The sequence below is a fragment of the Cyprinodon variegatus genome, unplaced genomic scaffold, assembly GCF_000732505.1.
Source record: "Cyprinodon variegatus isolate N-32 unplaced genomic scaffold, C_variegatus-1.0 Scaffold412, whole genome shotgun sequence".
Classification (NCBI taxonomy): Eukaryota; Metazoa; Chordata; class Actinopteri; order Cyprinodontiformes; family Cyprinodontidae; genus Cyprinodon; species Cyprinodon variegatus.
Window position 1 is genome coordinate 408,892 of NW_015150865.1, and position 25,708 is coordinate 434,599.

Sequence of the window (25,708 nt, forward strand, 5' to 3'; positions counted from 1 at the left end):
ATATATATATAAAAAAAAAAATATATATATATATATATATATATATACTGTGAAACAAGCTTTAGGGTAATACATTAACATTCAATACACATTCATATAAAGTCTATGTTTCAGCACTTTCAGATATTTTCACCATATTTCATTAAAATATATGCAGTTAAGCCCAAAAAGATTTGTACCCTAAGAGAATTGAAGGCATAACTTTAGATTACTAGCATGACTTAGCTTATTCAGACTGAAAGTAATATTGATATTCTCAGCCAGAGTTTCAACTTCAGATCTGATTGGCTTTAAAGGAAGCAGGGTAGGACCTCATCTGTTGAGATGATTGCAAGAATTTAGATTTTAGGGCCTTTTTCCCTTACGGCTAAGGTTATGAAAGAGCTGTACAGTTCTTTTTTTGAAACTAAAAGAAAAGTTTATATACAATCTGGGATGACGGCCTGTGTTTCAGCATTGTCTCTACTATTACTAGAATAGCTTTCTGCAAAAGCTGCTTTGATTACCTTCCCCAAACTGACAGCCAGCTAACAGATAGAAGTGATTCATAGACTGTTCTCCTACTGTGAAAATAGTGTGTCTCGAATTGATTGAGACTTAATTACCTGCAGCTTATCCTTTCAGGGTTTACCTGGTGAAATCTTTCAAAATCAGGATTTTTTATTTCATTTTAGTGTTTTGTTATTGTTTAAGTCTATACAGTAAAGGTTTCTGCACTGACTGCATTCAGATATGCCAATTCAAACTGTAGTAATTCAATCAGGGCTTGACTTTCAGGACCAAGGGAAATAATGACAACATGTCAGGTACCCTTAAGCCAATGCAAAGCCACCTTAAGACAGCTGTCTTTATACTGATAAACAGAGCTGATGCAAGCTGTCAATTATAAGTTAGTTTCATAGAGTTGCACATCTCACTAGTAAAAGGTGTTACTATCATCAGGTTATATGTCTGGCTAAAGCAACAACAATTATAATGCTGTTTTTGCCCCTTTTACTGTAATGTTTTCAAATGGAATTGATTTAAATTCACTTTTCTTAGGCAGCTTTCAAGCCTTTTGCTTAAATGTTTGCCCCCCCAAAAAAACTATCCCCTTGTGTAAGTTGAAAATGTCAGCGTACCAGATTGTATTTATATTTTTAGCACATTCAATCATCCACTAAAAAAAGAAAAGAAAAATACATGAAGCAGGGAAAGATTTATCAAACTAAGCCCACACACGATGGGCAGACTGTTACCATTTAACATTGATTGTCTTCACATGGGCCCAGCTGAGATCATTATTCAGATCAGAAGCTCTGTTCTTGTCCATCTCTCTTTTTTCTGGGACACTCCTTTTGTTGGATCTAAATGGAACTTGAATTCTCTTGTTGCAGCAACAATCGGCCTAGGAAGACAGGCTTAACATTTGTGAGAAACAAAAGCTAGAATATGCGTTTATGTTGCACATCCCCTAACCCCATCCTCTGTTTATTAAAAAAAGGAAGCACACTTTCATATTTGGGGATATTCCATATTTTAAGGGGTATGTGGGCAGAGTGTTTTGCACAATGATCCTATTACACATGCTTGGTAGCTCGCATTTATTGTGCAAGAAATCTCAATGATAATTAAGCTTTTAGAGTTTTTCCCTTTTGGTTACATTGCAGCAAATCTAAATATTAACAACAACAAAAACAAAAGAACGTGACTATTTCAAGAGTTCTGATTCACTTGAAAGGTCTAGAAACTCAATATGAAGTTGGAATTTCATTATGATAAGTTGTAAAGATATCACAAAAATAGAGACTGACTTGCATAAAAAAGTCAGTGATAGTTGCACCACAGTAGGTTTTACCTAATTAAATCAATTACCAATAGTAGTAATCTATTTATCATGTTGTTATTTTGCTTTAACACAGAATAAGCCGCAAAATGATTTGCTATTGGCTTGTAGTACCTCTCTCTTTACCTCCATAGAAAGAACACTTATTAAATACAAGCAGGGTTCCAAACACTTGTCCAAGGGCACCTTTGAAGGGTAATGTGGGAGAAAGAAAGTCCAGATGTAAACACTGTTATAAAACATCTTTTCCTACAACCGTCATACTGCAAAGATGTTCATGTTGGTACTCATAAGGGGCTGTCTGACCCAAACAAACGGCACAAGGTACTAATTCATTTTGGTAATGTTGGCTGCAAGATGCTATGCTTCAGCAGGACATTATGGCAGATAAACTATTTTGCTAGGCAAATTAAGTTTCTGAAAAATGATTTCCCATTCTGCTCTGTAAAGTACACAAAAAGGCAATACCATGTGTTGGAATTAATTTAAGGGAATCAGAGTAAACAAGGATCAATACAACTTGGCAATACATTTTTCCATTTTCTTATTGTGTCATGTCAGGAACTCTGTAACCTTGTCGTGCCACTCCTCATTCTTTACCTAATGCTGGTCTTTTGCTTTATTTAAACAAAGTACATAACAGCTGCATTTTTTTAATTGCACAAGATGTGAAATATCTTGATGAAAAGATGATTCACAAACAGTCATTTAATTTATTCCTGACATATTTTTGTGATTTTTTTTTATTTTGTCATTAGAAACACCCTACTGGACCACGGTAATAATAATAATAAAAAAAAAAGCAGGTCTCCCTCATTATGAAAGCTGTTTAACCTCATACCCTCTTTGGGAATAACCTCAAAGAGAAGCCTAGTCTTTGAATTTAAATTCTGTTTTTTTTTTTACTTCAAATCTATTTGGTCCATCGGAAGATATGCAATGGTATGTCAGTTAGTGTGTCAAATAAATTCATAGAAACTAGATGACTGATGATTAAACGGCCAAACAAAACCATAAGCATCCAGGATGTGAATAAATATTTAAGTCAATCTGTTAAGCTGTTATGGAAAATTAAAATAGGGTAATGATAAAATACACTGTTTTTTTTTTTTTTTTCAGATTGACAGATTTTTATTCCTGTGTGATGGGTGTCTTGAAATATCCTTAGAAAGGGGACATCAGTTTAAAGTAGAGTCTGTGAACCAATTTATTGCCTCGGAGTACATAAATCTTTCAACAGCTCCCTTTATTTATGTGACATTTAGCTGTAAAGCAGCTTTACACCTAAATTATAATGCAAAGAATGAATAAATATTATGCCTGAAACAAGTTAATGACTCACATTGGTGTCATACAGACTTGAATGACTAAAACTGTTACATTCAACCATGTTCACTCATCTCAGAAGACTCTTTAGCCCTAAATGTACACTGGTCTTGGTATGGCAGCTTGACAGACTGTACCATTGGAAGGGAGTGTTATATTTTAATTAAATTTTGCACGTGAGTGGGACACCCAACGGAAACCTCTGCACATTTGGATCTAGTGCCATATGGCTGTAGACCACTCCATGTAGCCATGGGAGTCTCACTATACTGAAGGCTGTGCTTGGCTTCCACCTGCCATGGGGGGGCTCCCTGAGGAAACATTATGCATGGCAGACAGCTGTCTTGCCTAGTGAATGCACCATAGGCTTGTCCATGCAGAAAGATGTGTTCGGTCAGAAGGACAAGCTTGGGAAGGGGTGAGGTTATCAAAAAATAGAGAGATTTAATATGAATTGATGGCAATTAGTTAATCTGCTAGTAAGAAGCATGCAAATCTGTCACATTTGACACAGGATGTTGTGATCAAGGTTCTTTTCATCATGTTCAGTATTTGTTAAGTTGCTTTGTAAATCTTCAGTCTTGCCATCAAACCATTAAATCTGCACAGCGTCTGTTGCACTTCGGAAGCTACTCTGCTTTGCATGGTTCATGTGTATTGTGATGAGAGGTATAGAATGGAGGATGTTCTTCCTTTAAGCGGTATATATCATAGATTTGCAGCATATTCTTTTTCTTTTTTTTACCCTAGTGGGGATCAACTGACTGCACAGAGATGGGAGTTTGATTCTATATTACTCTCTTCAAATAAAAAATAAAACAGCACTAATAAAAAAATTATGCCCATGGAGCTTCTCCATGCATTCAGCATGCCGAGGTAGGAGAATCTTCATCCATACAAAAAGTGTCTACCTAGGTTAGTGTGGCTTCATGTAATATTCTGACATGAAGAATTTGAAGGAATCTTGGTTAAACTGATAATCAAACTGTTAATGCTACATGATTAGACCTGGAGGAAGATGAACAATATTTAACTAACAGTGAATCTTTATCCTACTGAAATGAAGGCAATTAGTTAGAAGGATGTTTGTATTCTGCAAGGGATATAGTACCATGCTTAATGAAAACATAGACAGTTACAATCAAAGTGCACCTTTTTATGTTGCTTGTACTGTATATGAATATGTTTGCAAACATTGCAGACAATAATGCCCATAATGCACATTATGTAGGCAAATTCTGATTCGGCATATTGGAAAAAGTATTTTCCTGTGTAAAATAGACAAGAATGCCATCCACATTTACCTTTAAATAGGATAATATGATTGTACCTGCCACTTCATCTTTGACAGATTGGGGTAATGATTCCAAGGAATGGATATTGTATGCCTTCATCATCAGATTCCATTTGATCACTACAGACAAGCTCATTAACCTCATCACTACAGACAGAGAAAAAAAAAAAGATTTATCATTTATCATTGGATGCTTTAAAATATCCCAGAGCCTGTTATAGTAGGAGAAAATTTGACTTCCTCTGTTTTGATATTTTTCCTTATAGATTGAGCAAAATCATATGAGGAGAGAGCTTGGAATGCATGTGAACTATCTAAAGTTATTAATAGTTAAGGAGACAAGTGGAAGTGTAATGCCCTGCACATTAATCTGTAAATAAGCAAATATATAGACCCTATGATGCAATAACAACCTGCTTAGCCACAGATCACTAGGGAAAGGGCCCACACTACAAGATAAACAGGTAGGAAGTGGATGGATAGATAAAACTAAAAGCCTAGTTGGCTTGTTTCAATTATGGCAACTTACAAAACAAATTAGCAAAGAGTAATTAACAAGCATGCAGCCTAATAATCTGGTTTGTATTAATCGCTTTTTACTTGGAAAGTCAGTTGATTTCAAAGTGACTGTGCTTGTGTTTGTTATGTTGTGGTAAACATATCTGCAGAGACGAGCAATGTCTGGCAAATTTCATTAAGTGTTTTTATTGAAGGTACAGTTTGCTTGAATAAAAAATTTATTGAATCACATTGAACCTGTTGTACAGGTTTGAATTGAATTTAACAGAGTAAATTTAGACTGAACCCACATAAACTGTGTTAAAATCACAATTCAGTGAAGTAAAGTGAACTGACTTAAACACAAATGTTAAAATTAACTTAACTAACCTGCTGTGAATTAAGCAAATCAATTTCAGCTAAACTAAATTAAAAAAACCTTCAATTTTGAAATGTAAGTCAATCATGAATAATCAAATCGATTAATTGGCCTGATCTGATTACTCAATAACTAAATATGGAAATGGCTGACTCAAGTTAATCCAGTTAAATTCCTTTTTTTTTTTCATACTGACCTAAAGTTAGATTAACTTATGTATGTAGTCTAATATGAAATATAGTTGTATATACAGGACCTTTAAAAAGCTGTTGTAGACTAACTGTATATAAACAAAAATAAATTAAAATATTTCAAATAAAAAAACAAGTCCTGATTTACTGTAGCTAACAATTTTTTTTTAAATAGATTATTAAATTGTTTATTAAAAATGTCCTTTTTAATATTTCTTAAATGTAGTCTTTAGAAAGTTCTAAATATCAAACACTTAATTTTAGAAATATAACATGAACCAGTTTGAAAATATATGTGATTCTTTAATGCGGAAAAACGTTTTAAAATGTCGACAATCAGTAAACACGACAGGCTTTCTCCAAGAGTCATGTCGCTGATTTTCATACGTTCTTCATTTTTCATCGGGGATTTCTCTGCTCTTAATCTGATTAGCACATGACACATTTCATCTTCTGCTTGAGTAATCTCCTTGCACAATCCCATATTCAGTCCCCCTTCCTCATCTATCGGAGGACTTCAGCTGTCTACAATACTACTGCATGTTACCATCTCACTATCCCTGCCCTCAGAGACTCTCAAAACCCCTCAGAGTTTGACATAATGCAGAAGTTACCTCGTCGTGACGAGAAACTTCGCAGACAAGCAGCAGACAACATGATGGCAGCATGAAATGGGATATTCAGTATTTTCCTGGAGTGACACAGGGAATTGATTGGAGTTTCTAATCATGTCTGAGAAGGTTACAGAGGAGTGTGAGTGAGTGTGCGCAAACATCCCACAGGACGTGTGAGTGGCGTGCTTCCTAATTCTCATTTTTAAGCTCCTTAAAGTTTACAGTACACTCCTCCACTTTCGTGGTTGTGTAGGGGTGTGTGCGAGATGTGAGTGGGATATCACAGCATTTAAAGAAAGGCTGTAAGGAGCATATGTTGCCATGTGTTTTTTTTATCATTCTCGGTGTGTGTGTGTGTGTGTGTGTGTGTGTGCGTGTGTTTCGGAAGGATTGATGTTTACAGTGTGCTCACCCCCATCCTCTGTTTGCACCTCTATCCATCCTGCTGCACTGTCCTCAGACTGCACTGTGCTGCAACATAAACACAAATCCCTCAGTGCATGTGGGAGTTTCATCCCAGAAGAGATGTGCTGTCGCCCGCTGCGCAAGGGGGAAATAACAATTGTGGAAAACATGACAGCCCTGTCCACACATGGAGCTCACTTAACGGTGCACTGGATTGCAATTTTAGGTTGAATCCACTTCAAAGGGAGTGTTAAGGCTTCTGGTGTTGCTCAGAATTCAGATCAGTCAGCCGAACAGCTCACTGCACCTACTGATCTTAGCCATATATCTATTAAAGTGCACTACTTTGTTGTGTTGATAAAATGTAATATAAATCTAATTGTCCAATCTTAAAATTTCTTTCATGTTAGAAATACAAGTGTTGATGTGTTTTATTGGGATTTTATGAAAAAGATCAACACAGAATACATTGCTCAAAAAAATAAAGGAAATACCCAAATAAACCATACTACTGTAGATCTGAATGATCTTGGCTCATTCAGATCTTCAGGGTGTCTCTAGACTGTTACATCTGTCTTATATGCCCAATGTGAACCTCCTTTCATCTGTGAAGAGCAAAGGACACCAGTGGTGAATTTACCAATCCTGGTGTTTTCTGAAAAATGCCAAGCATCCTGCACAGTGTTGGGCTGTAAGCACAACCCTTGTCTGTGGACACCAGGCCCTCGTCCCATCCTCATGGAATCTGTTTCTAACGGTTTGTGCAGACACATGCACATTTGTGGCCAGCTGGAGGTCATTGTGCAGGGCTCCGGCAGTGCTCCTCCTGTTCCTCCTTGTACAAAGGCTGAGGTAACGGTCCTGCTGCTTGGTTGATGCCCTCATATGGCCTCCTCTACTTCTCCTGGTGTACTGGCCTGTTTCCTGGAAGCGCCTCAAGCCTCTGGACACTAAACTGACAGACACAGCAAACCTTCTTGTGAAAGCTCGTATTTATGTGCCATCCTGAATGACCAACACCACCTGATCTACCTGTGTAGGTTGTAGAGTCAGTCTCATGCTACCAGGACTGTGAAAGCACCACCAACACTCAAAAGTGAACAAAACATCAGCCAGAAAGCATAGGTACTAAGAAATGTCTTAATTAAGTGTGTCTTGCTAATTAACAATAATTTCCAACTGTTGTCAATTCCTTTTGCACAGCGGCATGTGAAATTGATTGCCTGTCAGTGTTTCTTCCTAAGTGGATGGTTTGATTTTGTAGTTTGAATTGATAGAAGATATTTTGTGTTGTTTACATATTACCTTTCTTCTTTTGAGCAGTGTAGTACACAATTGAGCCGGAAGGAAATGATGCATGGTTTATCCATAGTATTTTACATGTACAGATCTTAATAATGGTGCATGGATTCATAAACTGCCTATTTGATATTGTAAAATACAAAGTAACCTATTTTCTGCAGTAACAACTGTCAATTTTTTTGAGTAGGCATCTACCAACATTTCCTATCTAATAATTAATCTCCAACCCAGCCCTAAATCTTTTAACAGGTTATTCCTCTGGATTGTCATGCATTTAGTCACCTTTCTGCTTCACATCAAATCTAGCCAGCTTCCTTGCCCCTACATGGGGGAAGTTAAACATGTGAAGTCATTCCTTTTTTATATAAAGCCTAATTTGAAGGGGAGAACCTAAGATTGTGCAGCTGACAAATTCCCCACCTGAGCTGTGTATCTCTACTGATTCACCTGAGTGACCACGGACCTATTGTTTGCTCCCCTGATTAATGCTCCCCGTTCCTTTAGTTTAGATTGACTTTGATTTCATGGTTGGCCTGCAGTAGTGCAATTCTTTTTTATGTCAGGATGATAGTTTGGAATTCACCTTATCCAAGGATTGAGGTATTATGTATCATAAATCTTGGCTTTACAAGGAGGGAAAATACCGGTAGTTCATTAACTTGTTAAAGGTGTCATCAACTGGACATTTTTTTCATTTTGAAATGTGTGTTAGTGTTTGAATCCAGTTAAAAGTAATAAGAGTATACTCTCAAAAATGTGTTATTTAAATGCTCTTTTAATAACATTAATCCCAAAAGGATGCTAGCATTAGCCAAACTTCTTATCACCACTCCCATCTATTTCACCAAAAGGGGTGATTTTATCTGTTGTGTAAGATCAGTCAACAATGGTAAACTGCTAATATTTCTAATGCTATAACCACATGAAAGCACATAGTAGTCAAACTCTTGTATGTACCCCTGTGAGAGAAAAAAAAGGGTTTAAAAATGGATCTAATTGAGTTCTGTTAATGTTTTTCTTCTAAAATTGAAAAAAAAAAACATGATTTTAAAGAGAATTTCAGGAGGACTATTTATGTAAAATTAGGTTATGGCTCCTTTAAGGTGTCCTACAGTATTTGTCTCACCAGAGAGATGTAAAAAGTGTTTTCAAAGCTAATATACCACCACTGGATGAATACTTTAGGTTCAAACATAAACTAGATAACTTATCATAACACTCCTGAAGCCCTTTCTTCTTTTCCCTCTGAGGTTAAATCTCAAGGTTGACGACTAATCATGAACCAAGTTTAAATTACAATCCCCGAACCTAAAGGACGGACTTTGCAGCTAGGAAAGGTTTAAAATTAGTTGTTTGTGTGTAACAAATCTTTATCAAAACAATTGCCTTTTTTTGTTATTATTTTTAGATTACTTTCCATAACCTTAGCTCATTTTTGTACCTGCTCCATCTGGGCCTGTGATGGGAGTCTCCATAGTGCATGACCATTGAGGATTCAGTCTCTCCCTAAGCTTTCAGCGCTACCTGTTGAAAGAATGATGCAAGCCCACAGTCAGTGCTTCAGCTGCATCATTTAGATATTGCATGGATGTTGCAAACCTGCTCCCCCTCCTCCAGGGAAAAGATGTTACAGTCATCATAACATTTGGATTTCTCAAAGGCACGCATCTTGTTTTTGTCTGTTTTATTAAGTAACAGCTTGGTGTGAGATTTCTTGCTTTCTAGCTTGTGATTGTTTTGTTTAGACAAGAGGTTTATTATTTAATTTGATTTAATACACAGTTGCTCTATCATTTATTATTATCAGTTTTGTTATTATCACATCACTCTGATCACCTCAAATTGGTGGTAACGTTTTTCAAAACGTATGACATATATTAGATTTATTTTAGAATAATGCAGGGGTGAAAACCCCCATTTGTACCCTTTTAGACATTAAATTAGAAATACCTTGGACTTATCATTCCTCGCATGTAAACCACCTGCTCCCACAGCCTAGGACTCAGATCTTGAAGAACACACCCTATAAGGGCAGCATCCAGAAAGAAAGAACAGGCTTGCTGTTTTCACATCCTTGCTCTATGTCTCACTGGCCAGTGTTGCAGCATGCTGCAAGGATGCCTGTGAAAATTCTCTGTCATCTGGGTCATGGCAACCACAAATGGGCTTAAATTGGAAGGCAACCAGACTTTTTCTCAGTTTTTTGAAAAAGTTTAGACACCTATCCAGGAGTCTTTGTCAATTGTGTTTGCTCCAGAGCTACCAGCTCTGAGAGAAAATCTAGTTGCCTTCCAATTTAAGCCTGTTTATGGATGTTGCAAGGATATTATGTTGTAATCACCATGTGAAGGTATCACACAAAGAGAATGAATTAATATGGCCTTGTCAGAGCGCATCATTTCTTCTTAAACTGAGCTGCCTCAGAAATGCTTGTTCTTCCCAATTGTGCAGCAGGGTTCCCCTACATGTCATTGGCTGTGGATCAGAAGCGGCAGGAGAGTCATTTTCTGCCTTTCTCTGAGCCCACTGCATTAATGGGTTGCTAGTGTGACCCGGCCGCGCTCTTTCAACCACAAAATGACTGTGTTTAGCTGTGCGCCTAATGCTGCTGACCTCTACTTTCTAATAGGGAGAGACCTTTAAGAGGCACTCAAGACTGAAATCCCTTGTGTGTGTCTCCATTGAAAGTAGTGTTTCTTTCTTTTTTCTTTTTAAGTGGGTATGTGTATGTGTGTATCTATATATTGTTCCTGATTCTCCTCCCACCCAAGGCTTTAAGAGCAAAGAGCATGTGCATCCTGTCTGGTCCTGTAAAGGAAACAGTGGATCAGAAGATTCTTTGAGCCTGGGGCAAATACAGGAGAACTGCACTCAGTACCACAATATGGAGAGACAACAGCTCTTCCAAGACATTCTTCTAAAGACGATGCTGTAAATGAGTGACTCTTAAGATTGGAATTTAAATATTAAGTTCTGACTATTAATGTATGAAGTGACCGCTTTCAGACAAATTCATGCGTTGTTTTTATCAAGGAATGCATAAAAATGAGACGGTACAGGTTTCCAAGACAACTGCATTTTGTGCTGTTGAAAGTGGTTACAGAGCACAGACTAAAAGTTATATACGGTGCCACAGAGGGCTTTAAAAAAGAAGTCAATAGAAGAACAAAAGAGGCTTCTAGAACGGAAACTGAGGCACATCTTCTGCTTCTTTAAACCCTTGGTGACACCTCAGCATGAAACACGAAGCTAACAAAATGCAGAAAACCCTTTTGTATGAGAGACAAACTCATACCATATAGGTGTTTTGCTCATAAATCAATCAAGTTTAGTCCATCAAAGGACATGTTTTGTTAAAAGTTGTTGGAAATTTCACTTAAAGTTGATTAACATGTATTATTGAGCATTAATAAAAGCTATCCTAGCTCATCATGCAAATTTCTAAGACAGTGAAAGATGTCCTCCTTGGTACTGCACTTTCTTCTCTTTCTTACATTGTGACATTACCTCTACTCCGAATATGGATGATTATAATCATAAGTAGAGACTTAATAATGCTTTTGTGCAATTGTTGTAATGAACTCAGAAAGTAGGACCCAGAATTTGAGGTGAGACAGACAGTGGCATAATTCAAAGCATTTATTAAATCATTAGATCACAGAGCTGTGACCCAACAGAGGCTGCATTTGTGGCGGGGCATCGCCAATAACTGCAAACTCTGGTTTGAAAGAAAAACACAGGTAAATGGCTATGATAATCTAACAGAGGATGATTATTCATGTGAGTCATTTAGCTGGTTTCACAGTTCAGTCCATCTTCTTAGAGCCAGGTAGGATCCAGCCGGTGGACTGCCAATGAGATGCACTGCCCAGGATGAACAAGATGCTGCACCCCCACAGAACAAAGAATCTAAGCCAGGTCAGGAAAACAGTTCAGAACAGGAAGGCTCAGAGATCCCGGAGTCTGTAGCCGCGTCAGGAGTTCCGATCAGAACAGAAACCAGCAGGTCCAGGGTTCCAGGACTCCACTAAGAGGGAACAGGCACTCTGTAGTGATGCAGAGAGACACCTCTGTAATATGGCCCTGTTTCAAGGACTAATGCTTTTTTTCCCAAATAACTATTGTAAAGAGTTTTGTTTTTTTCAAGTTGAAATTAGAGTAAAGCACAAATATAACTTATAGTTTCTAAAGACAACACCAACCAGCAGGTCTTTGTGGGAAAACAAGGCTTGGTAGAGCGCTTTACTTATCTTCTTGTACTTTTATGTTCACAAAGACATTTTCAGGTTGATTAAATTTGAGCAATATAGAAAAAAGGTTTTAATTGCTAGACATATATGGTTTTTATTTATTTTCTTCTCTCTTACAAAAAATATATATATTTTTGTTATTTATACTTCCATAACTATTGACTAAATTCATTGAAATATTCATGGCCTTTTTCAGAAGAGCCTTGGGACACAGCTTAGGGACTGGCTTTACTAAGAGGATGAGAAGCAGGACAGGGCCTGTATTTGGTTAAAGCAATTAATCACATTTCATGAAAGAAACACAAAGCTCTGCTCTGCTGGGTGATGTCACTGATATGTCATGCGTAATTATTGGTTACAGTTTTATACTCTATTTAAGCTGGTAGCATGAACTGGGATGTGCAAAGAGCTTTAAAAAAAAAAACTTAAACTAATTTACAAGAAAAATTTCAAGTTGCAACCTCCATTTTCTGTCCATAGTGTCTCGTTTGATATGTATTTATTTTGTGATAGAACAAATTAGTACTTGTTATTACATGAAATGTGAATTTTGTTAAGATCTTCTTCTAAACTATTTTGTTCGAGCTGTGTCTTTGTTTTAATTTTTTTTGTCCCGGATATAAACCTTTTTCCAGACCACTTGTCTTTAGGAATAGACGCTCCAAATGTATTCATTATAGTCTACGATGTCTGTTGAGTAAATTTTCTGGCCGCACAGATTCTTTATTGCAGCAATTCTGATATAAAATCATACTACCTCTGTTTAAACCCCCCAATGCCTACGGTTGTTACCATGTCAACACCTCCGTAAGCAGGTATTATTTATTCAGGGACAAATGGGACAGGATGAAAGTAGCGGATCTTCTCTGCCATCGCTGCGCATGCAGTATGAGAAATATTGTAATGAAATACCCTAAATGTCTTTATAAATAACACTAAACATCACTTGCTGTAAAGTAATTCCAATGAGGAAAAAAATGGTTTAGTCATCCATATCAAACAAGTTTTCCAATTAAAAAAGTTGCTAACTTCCAATTTTCTACCTTACTAAGCAAACATGTCATTAACAATTTTTTTAGATGGAAAAAATATGCTGTTTGAGTTAAGAGAAGGAAAGAAACTCATTAGATTTTAAAGCCTTATAAATACACAGCTAATTAAGCTAGGTTGAAGTTACTAACTAATAAGTTAGCTGTAAAAGACTATTAAAAAAAACTTCTTCAACAAATAGTACAAATTATGACTATAAATATAAATATATAAATCGACCTTTCAGTCGAAAGCAGATTCTGTCCCTTTCTCAGTCTGTTCTCTGCTCCATGGAAAATCTTCCCCACCTTTTAAAAAGAAACTGGCCATAATCTGCTTTGAGTCCTTAGGTTTTTCCTTTCTCAAATGACAACCGAGCTTGGGCCCACATTACATGTAACTCTAAAAATGTATCTGCCGGTTTTTAAATTTATAGTGTTACACAGGCTTTTGCTGCTAAAGTGTCGAATATGCACAACTTTTAAATTGGATCATCCAGATCTGTATCTGTTTAATGGTAGGCTTTTGTGCTGCTGCATCCCCTGGTGTATATCGACGGTGTCTAGAGATGAAATGAATGCAGAAAATGAACGTTTCCACTCTCCAAGCTTGGACAATATGCGTTATGACGTATTTGTGGGATGCAATTATTCAGCCAGTTGTAGTGTAACCCTACTGCAACCTTAGAGCTCTATGGCTTCAAACCTGTTCCAAAAAATAAGGAGGATTGGCAAATCCACTACTGTAATTTGCAATAAATTATTACATAATGTCTAAAACATCAATCCGACAGCCACAGCTGATCGAGAATGCTGCTGCTCACATCCTCACCAAAACTGAGAAACTGCATTACAGACTTGTTGTTAGTGTATCGACCAATAAGACTGTTCAGGTCTTCTGGTTAAAATCTACTTTGCATACATAGAACCAGAACCAAACTTAAAGAAGCAGGGTTAAATTCTTATGCTCCACAAATCTGGAATAAACTCCTCTAACACACTAATAGTGCTGAAACTCTGTTGCCTTAAATTAAGAATAAAAATGTTTTTGTTCAGAGTAGTCTTGGACTGTACTATCAAGATATTTATATAATTTGCTTTCCGATTATAATCAGTCATTTTAATCAATCATTTTAGATTTTTTATATACCTGTCTTTTGTAAATCATTCGCTTAAATTATTTTTTGTGATTTGTGTTGTCTCTATGCGACTACAATGTCCTTTCCTTTTTTTTTTCTCATATACAAAACTTTGAGTTGTCTTTTCACTCAAATATTAATTGAAGCCTTTATGAAAAAAACGTGCCTTCACCGGTTTGTACATAATAATGGATTCTGGAATTATTTTTGTCTTGCAAGACCCTGACTAATATTGTGATTGTACTTGTTTGTATAGTATGCTCACTTCGTATCTCACAATAACGCTTCTGCTGTTTTTTCTGCCTTTTACCTATTTCTTTGTCTTTTTACCTAAGAGTGGACCATAGCCCCTTCTATATTTGATAAACAACTTTAGTTATAACCTCACTCGGCATTTTATTCTTTATTCGTAAAACATTTTTTGCTCCAGTCCGTGACTTGCTACAGGCATGCTGTTTATGCTTCTGTGGCAATTTGGGTAAATCTAACAGTTTCTTTATATCTATATTGTCACAGATAAGTATGACAAAATACATTGTCTTATTCTATTTTAATATTGAGTATTTTTGCCAACCAAGGCATAATTATGCTGCTCTAACACAATGATAACTAAATTACTCATGTTTAATGTTAACATGTAACCTGAAGCTTTAATTGGTTTTCTTTAGATTTTAAATGTCATGTTTTGTATCTTACCAAACATACGGTTGCAGTTTTGATATGTTCACATTATATAAACAGAACAACTTACTTATTACACAACTGACATTATTAGGACCAAATAATTATGTACCAACTTAAATATGCGTTTCCTTCATTATATGTGTTTTTGTTTAGTAATTAGGATGTTATTTTCTTGACATTCAAATTTGCTGAAATCTAAACCAATAACACCATAAGTGTCCATCCACAGGTGCTGCAACCTGATGAAGTTGTTCCCATTTTCAGCATGACATAAAAGCTGTTCTGGTGTTAGTTTATTGCCTCCCCATCTCTGTCTCTGTGCTCCGTCCGTACATTATCACAAATCTGTCTGGTTTTGATCTTAGCTGTCCAAAGAGAAGGGCATGTTTGACTTGCACATCTTGTTCTCTCTCTGAATATTCATTTAGACCTGTCCTTTGAAGCTGCTCCTTCGTCTCCTTTTGTAAGCGAAGCAGCTTTATTCATTGTGACTCCTGCAAAATGATCTTTAACCCAGAGGGGAACCACAAAGTGAGGCTTGCAGCATCTATTTACTGTGGAATGTAGCTTTCTTTTTCAGATGGACAAAAAGGGGTGTATTAAAGGGTGCTGTTGCTTATTTATTAATTTAAAAAAAAAACTGAAAAGGGGCAAAGTAGCAGTTGTGTTACAATGGCAGGGATGGTAAATATCAAACAGCCAGATTCCTTACATAATTTGTGTAGGCAATGTCCTGTTTTTCTACTGCAGAGCTGGATAACCTGAAAAATCAATGCCTAGGACGATTTTCTTGAAATCCATTCAAGCTGGCCTTGTGAGGCATCTCATTATGTCTTCTGACTCTGTGGCATTCTCTGGCTCCTGTTGTGCTGCATAGCCATATGATTTTATACATAGACCAAAAGCAGGTGCCCCATAGTTCAGAACCAGTGGAGAGAAATCAAACACAGACAACATGCCTTATTCTGTCTTAAAGTGTTCCTGGTTCCAACCGCTCTCTACTGTGCCATCCGCATGAACAGCAGACACACCCAGAGCCTGAGCTCCAGACCATGATTACTGCTGCTACTTTCAGCCAACATAGGGATCCTGCTTAGATAAATGGCCATGCAGGTCAGGCAGTTGAACAGAAGGGTTCCTTGATGGCTTTAATTTCTGGCTTTAACGGGTATAGAGGTCGAGGCCAATTTTTACCACTCTCTGGCCTTTTTGTTTCCCGGTCTTGTGATCACTCTGGGGGACTGAAAATCTGAAAATCACCCAAACATTGTGTTCTTTTCATTAAAGAAATATCAGATTATAAAAGTGCATTATTCAAAAAGCAATCAAACTAAAGGGAGTATTCTGTTCATTCTGATGCTTATGGCTTACAGTTCATCAAATTCCCAAATTATGGTCAGATGATTTTGATATTTATTAGGCCAAAAAATAAAGAATTTATACGGAAATGGGAAGTCAAGGCAGGTTTATTTGTATAGAACAATTCAGTATGAAGACAATTCATAGTGCTTTCCATGAATTAAACAATGGAAGTAAAATTAACGCTTGTAAAGATAAAAATCCGGATTACTTTATTAATCCGTTGCAGGATCTTTTTTTTTTTTTTTCTTCGAGTGCAAATATTTGCAGAAGAGAGAAAGAATAGAGAAAGCTCTATTGTAAGTACGATATAGCGAAATAAATACAATAAGACAGAATAAAATTAGTAAAACAGAATAAAGCAGGTAATAAGCAAGTAAATCAGTTGGACCACAAACCTAAATAAATAATACTTCAGTTAACAATTTAACTTCAGTCAAAGGTAGTTATTCTCTTTGATTTGAAAGAACTCAGGCTTTTAGCACTAGCACAGTCTTCTGGGAGTTAGTTCCAGATTAACCGAGCATAGGAACTAAATGCTCCTTCTCCATGTTTGGTTCTAGGTCTACAGTGGCTTCAACTAGAAGACCTGAGTGGTCTGTGACTGAAAATAGATCTGTTATGTATTGAGGTGCTGATTAATTCAGTGACTTAAACACTAACAGAAGGATTTTAATGTATATAGGATTTAAGGATTTAATATGTATATATTTAATGTATATGTAGAGAGCCAGTGTAAGGACATCAGAACCAGCATGAAGTGCTCCACTTTCTTAGTTCTAGTGGGAACACAGGCTGCAGCTGTCTCATGGATTTTTTAGGCATAACTATGAAGACACTGTTGCACAAATCAATTCTACTAAAGATAATTGCATGAGTGATTTTTTTTCTGGATCCTGCTTGGACATTAATCATTTAATCCTGGAAACGTTCTTTAGAAGATTAAAAGCTGACTCAGTAACTGTCATTATATCCCACTGAAGGCTCAGGTCTGAATCCACCATGATACCAAGATTTCAGCCATAATAAGTGGTTTGTAGCTGTAGTAGCTGCAGCTTAGTGCCACCTCTGGATCTCTCCTCCTTTGTTCCAATGATTATCACCTCAGTTTTGTTTTTATTCAGTTGGAGAATATTATGGCACATCCATGTATAGATCTTGTCTATCCATCTAGACAACATTCTAAAAGGTCATTAGTCCCCTTGTGCCATTGGGATGTACAGCTGTGTGTTGTCTTTTTGTTATGGTAACTGGCTGGTTGTTTGCTATAACCTGAGTTAAGGGGAGCATGTAGATATTGAATAGGAGGGGCCAAAAATGGAGCCTTGAGGAACCCCCACATGTCATGTTTCTGGTCTCTGATTAAAAGTTCAATGCTGACACATAGAAGTTCCTGTCCTTTAAGAAAGATTTCAACTAATTAAGTGCTGTACCAGAAAGGCAAACCAGATTTCCAGATGCTCTGATAAACCAAGAAATCAACATTGTGTCAAACGCTGTCCTGAGGTCCAATAATACTAGCACTCTAGTTCTTCCAGAGTCCAAATTTATACAGATCTCATTGAAAACCCCAATCAGGGCAGTCTCTGTACTGTGGTTGGCTCGGAAACCTAACTGGAAGACATCAAAGCAGCTTGTCATTGTTAAAAAAAGCATTTAACTGTTGAAACAAAGCTTTTTAAATAATCTTACTGATGAAGGGGACTAAAACAACTTTGAGTCTTGTTTGAACTAACACCTTTGGGTTTGATGCAGTTTGGGTGTTTTACTCACCCAATTTTCATTTATATATTCAGAAAATATAAGGTATTAGCTTTTAAATAATGTATCACACGGCTTACAGTTCCAAAGTAATTAGATTTTCCATTTAGGTATACAAAATTAGAATTTAGAATTTCCCAAAATAAGGTGGATGTTAAGAGGTTAAACCTGATGCATTCACCAATAAAAAAAATGCAAATAAAGACTGAGTAAGAATTGAAGAGTTTGCTAGCATTCTTTTGGGTTTGGACCAGGCCATTCCTTATTGGTATTTATTTATTGTTTTTATGGGTAGATGTTTTGCTCTAGGGTTTGAGTTTTTTCTTGACCTTGAAAGGTTACTTGTCCAGAGTCCAGTGTTACAAGCCTTTACTGTACCCTTTGTGTGAAAAATTGCTTGCTTCTACTTGATGCATGGATATGCTTGCTAGCTACAATCCCCTCTCCCCTTCTTTTGGTGACGGCAAACATATTTTAAGCGTATTACCGCCGCATCAAGGATGGAGTGCCACTGCAATTCAAAGAATTGAGTTCTGTTATATTGCAAATACCCTCCCCCCATCTGTAAAGGAAGCTTCATTAGCCAAGAACTTCTGTGGATTGGTCCACGTTAACAACAGTGTCAATGACAAACTTCAGGCCAGTAGGGTTTCCTTTTTTGCCTTGATTCATATGGTCATAAAACATCTATGTTCAAATCTGTTTTCCATATTCTTATCAGGGGTTTTATTAGCTTTATGCTATAATTACCACAAAGCTTTAATTAAAATAAAGACAAAAATATCATTCTCTACTGTATGTGTAACGATTTTATGTAATATACAACTTTGCCCTTTTATATTGCATCACTGTAATTCATGTGCTTTCGAGTTTATAAAGATGCTCTAGGAGCTTACCATTTAAAAGGCAAAGTTAAGTAAATCAGTTGAAAAAGTTGGAAAAGTGAAACTTTAAAGTAGACAGCATGGAAAAGTTGTTAAAGGGTCAATCTCCAGATCCCACATGTCGATGACTCTTTGATCTGCCACCTCCAGCTCAGTCATTGCAGCTGCTGATGGCTAAAATGAGTCAAGCTCCCTGAATGGGTGATTAACATGCAGTATTTCTGTGTTCACATATGGAGCTCACATGATGCCTATTTCTAGAAATTGTGGACTCCAGGTCGTAAAATGAGGTTAGATCTAATTTGAGGTGCCATAGCAACCATCTGCTCTGCAATAATTTTTGAATATAGTTTTTGATTTGCCTCAAAATTTTTTTTGCTGAGCCTATGTCAATGGTTATGTTATGAAACAGCTGCCAGAGAAAGTGACCAAATCATGTCTTAATTTTTTAATATAAAGAATTTTTTTCATCTTCTTGTCCATCTGCTGTTCATTTGTCTCCATTGAAAAACTATCTCACACTAAATTGGAGTATTGACCAGGTTAATGGAGTCTTTGAGTGTAGCTTGTGTCCATTAATCATTGTTACATGTAGTTACAGAATATTATCCTTTTATTAAATTCTCTATCAGTGCATAAGATATAGTGTTTTTGTAATTACTTCTCTAAGTTTTAAAGTGCCTCTTTATCTCAAATCAGAAGCCTAATAAACCAGAAAACTGAATAAACCCAAGTCCTCCGTCTTGATCTGGCTTCTGAAATATGCAAAGATGATAATTAGAATGAATAGCTTTGCACATTTTCATACAATTGTAAGCTGAAACCACCCTGACACCAGTGAAAGTAAGAGATGCAGGCTGAATATATATAAAATAAAATGATACATTACAAACACATAGAAATGAGGCATATTTTTCAAATTTGGAAGATCCTGTCAAGTCTTACCTGCAGCCACATCATCTGGATCAACCTATGACAGTCTTCCCCTGCTCTCCAAGCCTCCTCACTAGCCAATAGCATCCAAGTTTCTCCTTTCATTGCTCCTCCACCAGGGTCAACTTCCTGCTTCCAATCTGCTGCAACTCACCTCCTACTCAATTCAAGTTGCTTTCTCCTTCATCTTTCAGTCTATCTCCAGTGTCAAGGCCCCAGGAGGAAGAAATCTCCATTCTCATAAATCTGTACTTATTATCATCATCAGAAATTCTAAGCTCTATGCCTTCTGCTGGGTTTTGAGCAGCAAAACTATTTACATTAATCCATGTCAATAAACTTTCTAATTGGCTCCTTTCCAGGTTGAAATGTAAGTTGCCTGTTACATTAGATAATTCATAGTTCCTTCACTGTTCATAGTTAATTCACTGTTTTATGAACAGATTCATTTAGTGCGGGAAAGGTTAGGGGATATTCAAAAGAAAGGAAGAAGCAAATAAGGAAGGAAGGAAGGAAGGAAATAAGGAAGGAAGGAAAGAAAGAAAGAAGGGAAGAAATGAAAAAAAGAGAAAGAAACAGAGAGCCAAACACTCACAAATTATGTGGTTGTAAAACTCTAATTCATATCTTTTTTGCTGATAATACAAACTTTAGTGAATATAGATAATCCCCCTGTGTCCAAATAAAACCACTTTCTTAAAACATCTACAGATCCTGGGTTGAATGTTCACTTGTGTGAAACTCATTTCTTGTTTGTTTATTAACAACCATTAGATGTCTTGAACTTTTACATTATTTGTGATTTAATTGTTAATAGGATGCTCGCTCCTATTGATGTAAACAAATGTTCCCTTTTCTCTGCCTACAGATCTGATCTTTTCTTGGATCTTCAATGAGTACCCAAATTTCGTAAAGCAGGACACTCGCCGCTTCATCTCCCAGGAAACAGGGAATCTGTACATTGCCAAAGTGGAGCCTTCAGATGTTGGAAATTACACCTGTGTGGTGACCAACACAGTCACAAAGACTCGTGTTCAGGGTCCTCCCACTCCTCTTGTGCTTCGCAGTGATGGTAAACACAGCTTATTATTAGCACTTGACGTAGACTGATATGAAAAGAAATGTGCCTACAGATTAAAAACAAAGACCAAATTGTACAGTTTCCAATAGGATTTTATGCTTTATCTATTATGATCAACTCCAAGCCTTTTAGGTTTGCAGGTAAACACTGCAAACCTAAAACACACTGCAAACCTAAAACATTTCAATGTATACAACTGTATACATTGAAATATATTTTATTATTATGTTATTTCATTGTCTATTCATGAACAGTGCATTGTACCTATATTACAGAGGTCTACTGTGTTCACTTTATCCATACTACAAGCCTTGCTTTTAGGGGAGGAGATCCATAGGTATAAATAAATCAGATGGATTAGCCATTATACATGGTGGCTTTGTGTTTTGTAGATTTTTTTTAATATAGCAAAAACAAAAAGTTCGAAGTTAGCTATGTTTTGATTCTTTCAAAACAAAATATTTCAGTTGTGAGATTCTGTGTCAAATAATTCTTCAAAATCTTTTTATGAATTTATGGAAGTAAGTGTCTTTTGAAAAATGTCTTTAGGAAAATCTAATATTAGTTCCTGAGTGAGTACTGAAACAGGCAAAAAAGAAACGCGTTAGCGAGGAAAACAGCAAAAAAAAGTTTCATTATGAGATAACAGTGATTTTTGTTTTATTGCAAAAGGTTATGGAAAAGATATGGAAAAATTACTTAATGTTTTCACGGTTTCATGGGTTTTGAATTGTTAAACATAGTCAGTCTTTTTTTGCCATAAAATTTGGGCCTGTCTACTCAGGCTTTTAAACTGTATGCATGTCAGAATAGAACTTATGCAGGTCCATCTGCACACTATACCAGCCACTTGGTCATGACATTCCATGTATTCCTCCTGCTAGTATCTTACACCCTGCTGTGAAATGCTTCATTGTTTCTAGGACCTCATTCCATAGCCTGCTCCCAGGATCTTGCCTGGTATGGTACATATACACCTCTATTGTTCTGATAGATGATAAATGATTCAAACGTTCTGTGATGCTAGACTAATAACATGATACATTCCATTATACTCAAAATGTATGAGATTAGAGAACATTTATTAATGGCAATAAAAGGCCACAAGAAAAGAAATATTAGCATATACCTGACCTTATTACTGACAAGGACCCATGTGCTGCCATGCACAGAGAGCATTACAGTTTATGAACCAAAAAAAAAAATCTGAGAATAAATGATTAAAGTAAGCATCTTGGCAATGCTTAGTTTCCATAGCAGCCATTTCATACAAATGTATTTACCAAACTCAGATAGATACCATTAGGACTGGGATATAGATCGATGTTTTGAAAATACTGAGATTTTTTTACAAGACATATAGGATGAAACTACATCTTTTATATCAAGATATTTATTTTTTGTTGGGATTTTACTATATATTTTTCAGCCATTGTTTCCTGTTTATTTACAGTTTGCTAAAAATGTACCAATGTGACATTTATTTAGAGATGTCTTTCAATAATTACTCTATTAAAAAGACAAATGCATCAAAATAAATACACTGTCACTAGGTATAAAAACATTAAGATATTATTTTGGTTTCATAACGCCCAGCCTTAGATACCTGATGTCATTCTATCAAAAAAACCTTCACTTGAAGAGGGTGCTGAACTATGACTAGAACTAAGATGGAACTTTTCAATAATACACTCTTCAGCTCGGTTTAGTGTAAAATAAAGAATTGATACTTAGAAAATAACCTTTATCTAAATGATTAGGATGGGAGAATATCTTTGATGAAATTAACCTGTTTCAGTTGGACCTAGACAGCCGTATTAGCGATTATGGTATATTAAACTGAAATCATCAAGATATTCTAAATAGAAATCTGCTGGCTTCTATTAGAAAACTGAACATTTTTCATTGCTCCATTAATAAACACAGAAATGGGTGACCAGACTCTACATGAACCTTATTTTATTAACATCTAAAGTAAGATCATAGAAAATGATCCAGTCCTGACACTTCGGTAGCAGTTCTAAAGAGACTGTGAGAAGAAGAATGATCAGACACATCTTTTTCCTTTCTCTTCTAACCTTGTGAAATCTTACATTACCAGTAGGTCTACTAGTAATTGCTGCACTGGGGAATAAGAAGAAATAAAAAAGTTTTTTTTTTCATCTGGTTAATGAATGCACTTTAAAAAAGGACTCCTTTTAGGGTTTTTAGAAATAATGTTTTATAACTTTTTCTTTAAATTTTGTTTAACTCAGAATAAGATAGACATATCCTTTATTGTCCTATAACTGATTTTCCCCATTGCTGAACAATAAAGTGAAATGATCTTGGATTTCCTGTTTGTCTTTCCCAGGGGTATCAAAAGTGTTGAGGGTGCTGTATTTTTCTATTCTACAACACTTCTTTCTACTACCTTTCCTTTAATTCGTTGTTTTTTTCCTGCAGCAGATGGGTCAGCAGATAGATATCAGCCCCGTCCATTGAAATGGGAACTGCGGGGGTTAGATAGGAGGGTAAGGGGGTTGGCACATTAAACAGGTGTTCCTTACAAAAGGTTATGGTATGAGACAATTACGTGTTCCTTTGCACCTGTCTACTTTAACATGGCTGATAGGAGTGTGGTTACATTCCAGTGTGAGACAGTTGTGATAAGGATCTGAATTAGCTTTCACAGTCACTCAGGGAGCTATCCTGATAGCACACGCCTCACCAAATCCACAAGATGAAATTGGGCTGTTTCCTACATCTCTGGAGCTATTTGTGCAACACAGGCCTGAATTATAGCAATGGAGAAAAAAGCTATTGTAGGGCTGGTGGATGGAATGCTTTGCCATACAATCTCTTGCACCCAGCAGGCAATGAGAACAATTTGGAAATTACCAAATTACCTGATACACAATTACAAACTCATAAATATCATTAAGCTTAGCATCATTTAAGGAGAGGAATTCAGATATTTTTTTTATTCCAAGTCTATATATAGCCTTTATTGCTTTTGGGGGTCTGAAGTAAAGTTGTAAGCAATTATTCAGCCATGTAAAATATAGACATAGACATGAACTAAGAGGAGTAAAGTGATGATGGAGTAAAATGTTTTTTGTGATTGAAATTGGAAAAACTATTGTGACTTAGTATGTTAACTTTATGTAAAGGGAAAACTCGCACTGCTGGGCCACAATGTGGGATCTTAGCTGGGATGTTTTATCATTGCATTTAATGCACTAGATTCAGACCGACACCTCAATGCCCCTGAACAGAGCAACCTTAAAAAGTATTTCTGTATATTGTGTCTAATGGCGTTTTTTATGGTTGTAAGGTATCAACTGATTATCTGATATTGGAATTTAATCTTCTCTGTGTAGTTAGATAATTGCTATTTCCATGAATTAGTTCATACTAAATCTTTCAAGCACTCTGCATCCCAAAGTAAAGGAATCTTCTTTAGCAGAGGCAAAGTGTTTGCATGGTGGTATATCAAATAGTTATTTTCAGTGGATCATTGCTTCAGCGCTATAGTCACAATTCAATTGATTCTCTAGCAGTGCCTAACAAGTGTGACTTGATACCGAGTTTTTTGTTTTTTTGCAGTTATTCCTTTTGCTAAAAATATTTATTAAGAATTGTGATTTCTTTTCTTAAATGTTTCTTTTAAATATTATTACTAATAGAAATTCCGTCACAATGAGTAGGTATTTAATGTATACCAGATACTTGTAATTAAGGGCTAGCAGCCTTTAACAATTCTAGGTAACGATATAGATTACCAGTTAAACAAAACTGACTACATTTACCGGTACCTGGTTTCTTTTTAACCAGTTGAAAATGTTAAAAATTGTAATTTATAACTAAATCAACTTTAATTTTGTTCAGTATATTTATCAAGTGCCAATTCACAACATGTATCCTCTCAAGGCACTGTACAGAGATCAATCAGATCAGACAGTGAGACTGGTAAAAAAGTTATTCCATCTAAGGAAACCCAGCTGATTGCATTGAGCGTTTGACTTTGCAGGATACACTTGGTTACAGTAGACAATATAAGCCATATGCCTATTGAAAAGTGGCATATGCTAGTTGAAAAGTGATATATGACAATTGAAAAGTGGTTATGCCAAAGGAAAAGAGGTCACTGCTCAACTGGCATATGCCACTTCTCAGATGGCATACACCACTTGTCAACTGGTATGTGACACTTTAGAACTGGCATAGATACTACTTTTGGCTTCCGCTCTCATTCAAATTTTAAGCGCTGGGGGACACCGAAAAAGTCATGAAGTTGAGCAGGACATATGACCATCAAAACACATACAGAAAGGATGCTTGGCAAGTAGCATTTAAACCAAGCCATAGAACTAAATGCACAAAAACAACAGTCACCTGAGTCTGTTGCTGGTACAGTTTTAGCAGTTAAACGGTTCCCCTTCAGAATGAAAGGCAGCCAACTTCCTTCCAAATCCAGCCACTGGAGTGGCCCCCAATTTCAACTGGGAGTGTCAATGTTGACTGTAACTCCACCTATAGGCATTGCAGCTAGTTTACACTCTCGCAGCTTAGGGGTGCAGTCTTCCTGACAAAATCATTTCAGGGGATTGCTTTGCCCTCACAGATTTGTTGTTTTACCAGCAAATGACCTGCCAAGGACCAGTAAAGGAACTATCATGAGAATAGGAAACTTTAAAAGATCTACTACTGTAACAGCACCAATAGAGGCCAGATGAAACCACAATAAATGACTGCATAAGATCTAGCTGTTAA

The 25,708-nt window shown here is 36.4% G+C and overlaps 1 protein-coding gene across 2 annotated transcripts in view; it reads left to right on the forward strand.

Moving 5' to 3' along the window:
- The window catches only part of LOC107093193 (contactin-4-like), a 240,968-nt gene that overhangs the window by 123,713 nt on the left and 91,547 nt on the right, over positions 1-25,708 (forward strand). For both annotated transcript variants that reach the window (XM_015388077.1, XM_015388076.1), the window contains exon 6: positions 20,741-20,944. In XM_015388077.1, the coding sequence (XP_015243563.1) occupies positions 20,741-20,944 (204 nt within the window). The remainder of the gene's footprint in view (positions 1-20,740; positions 20,945-25,708) is intronic.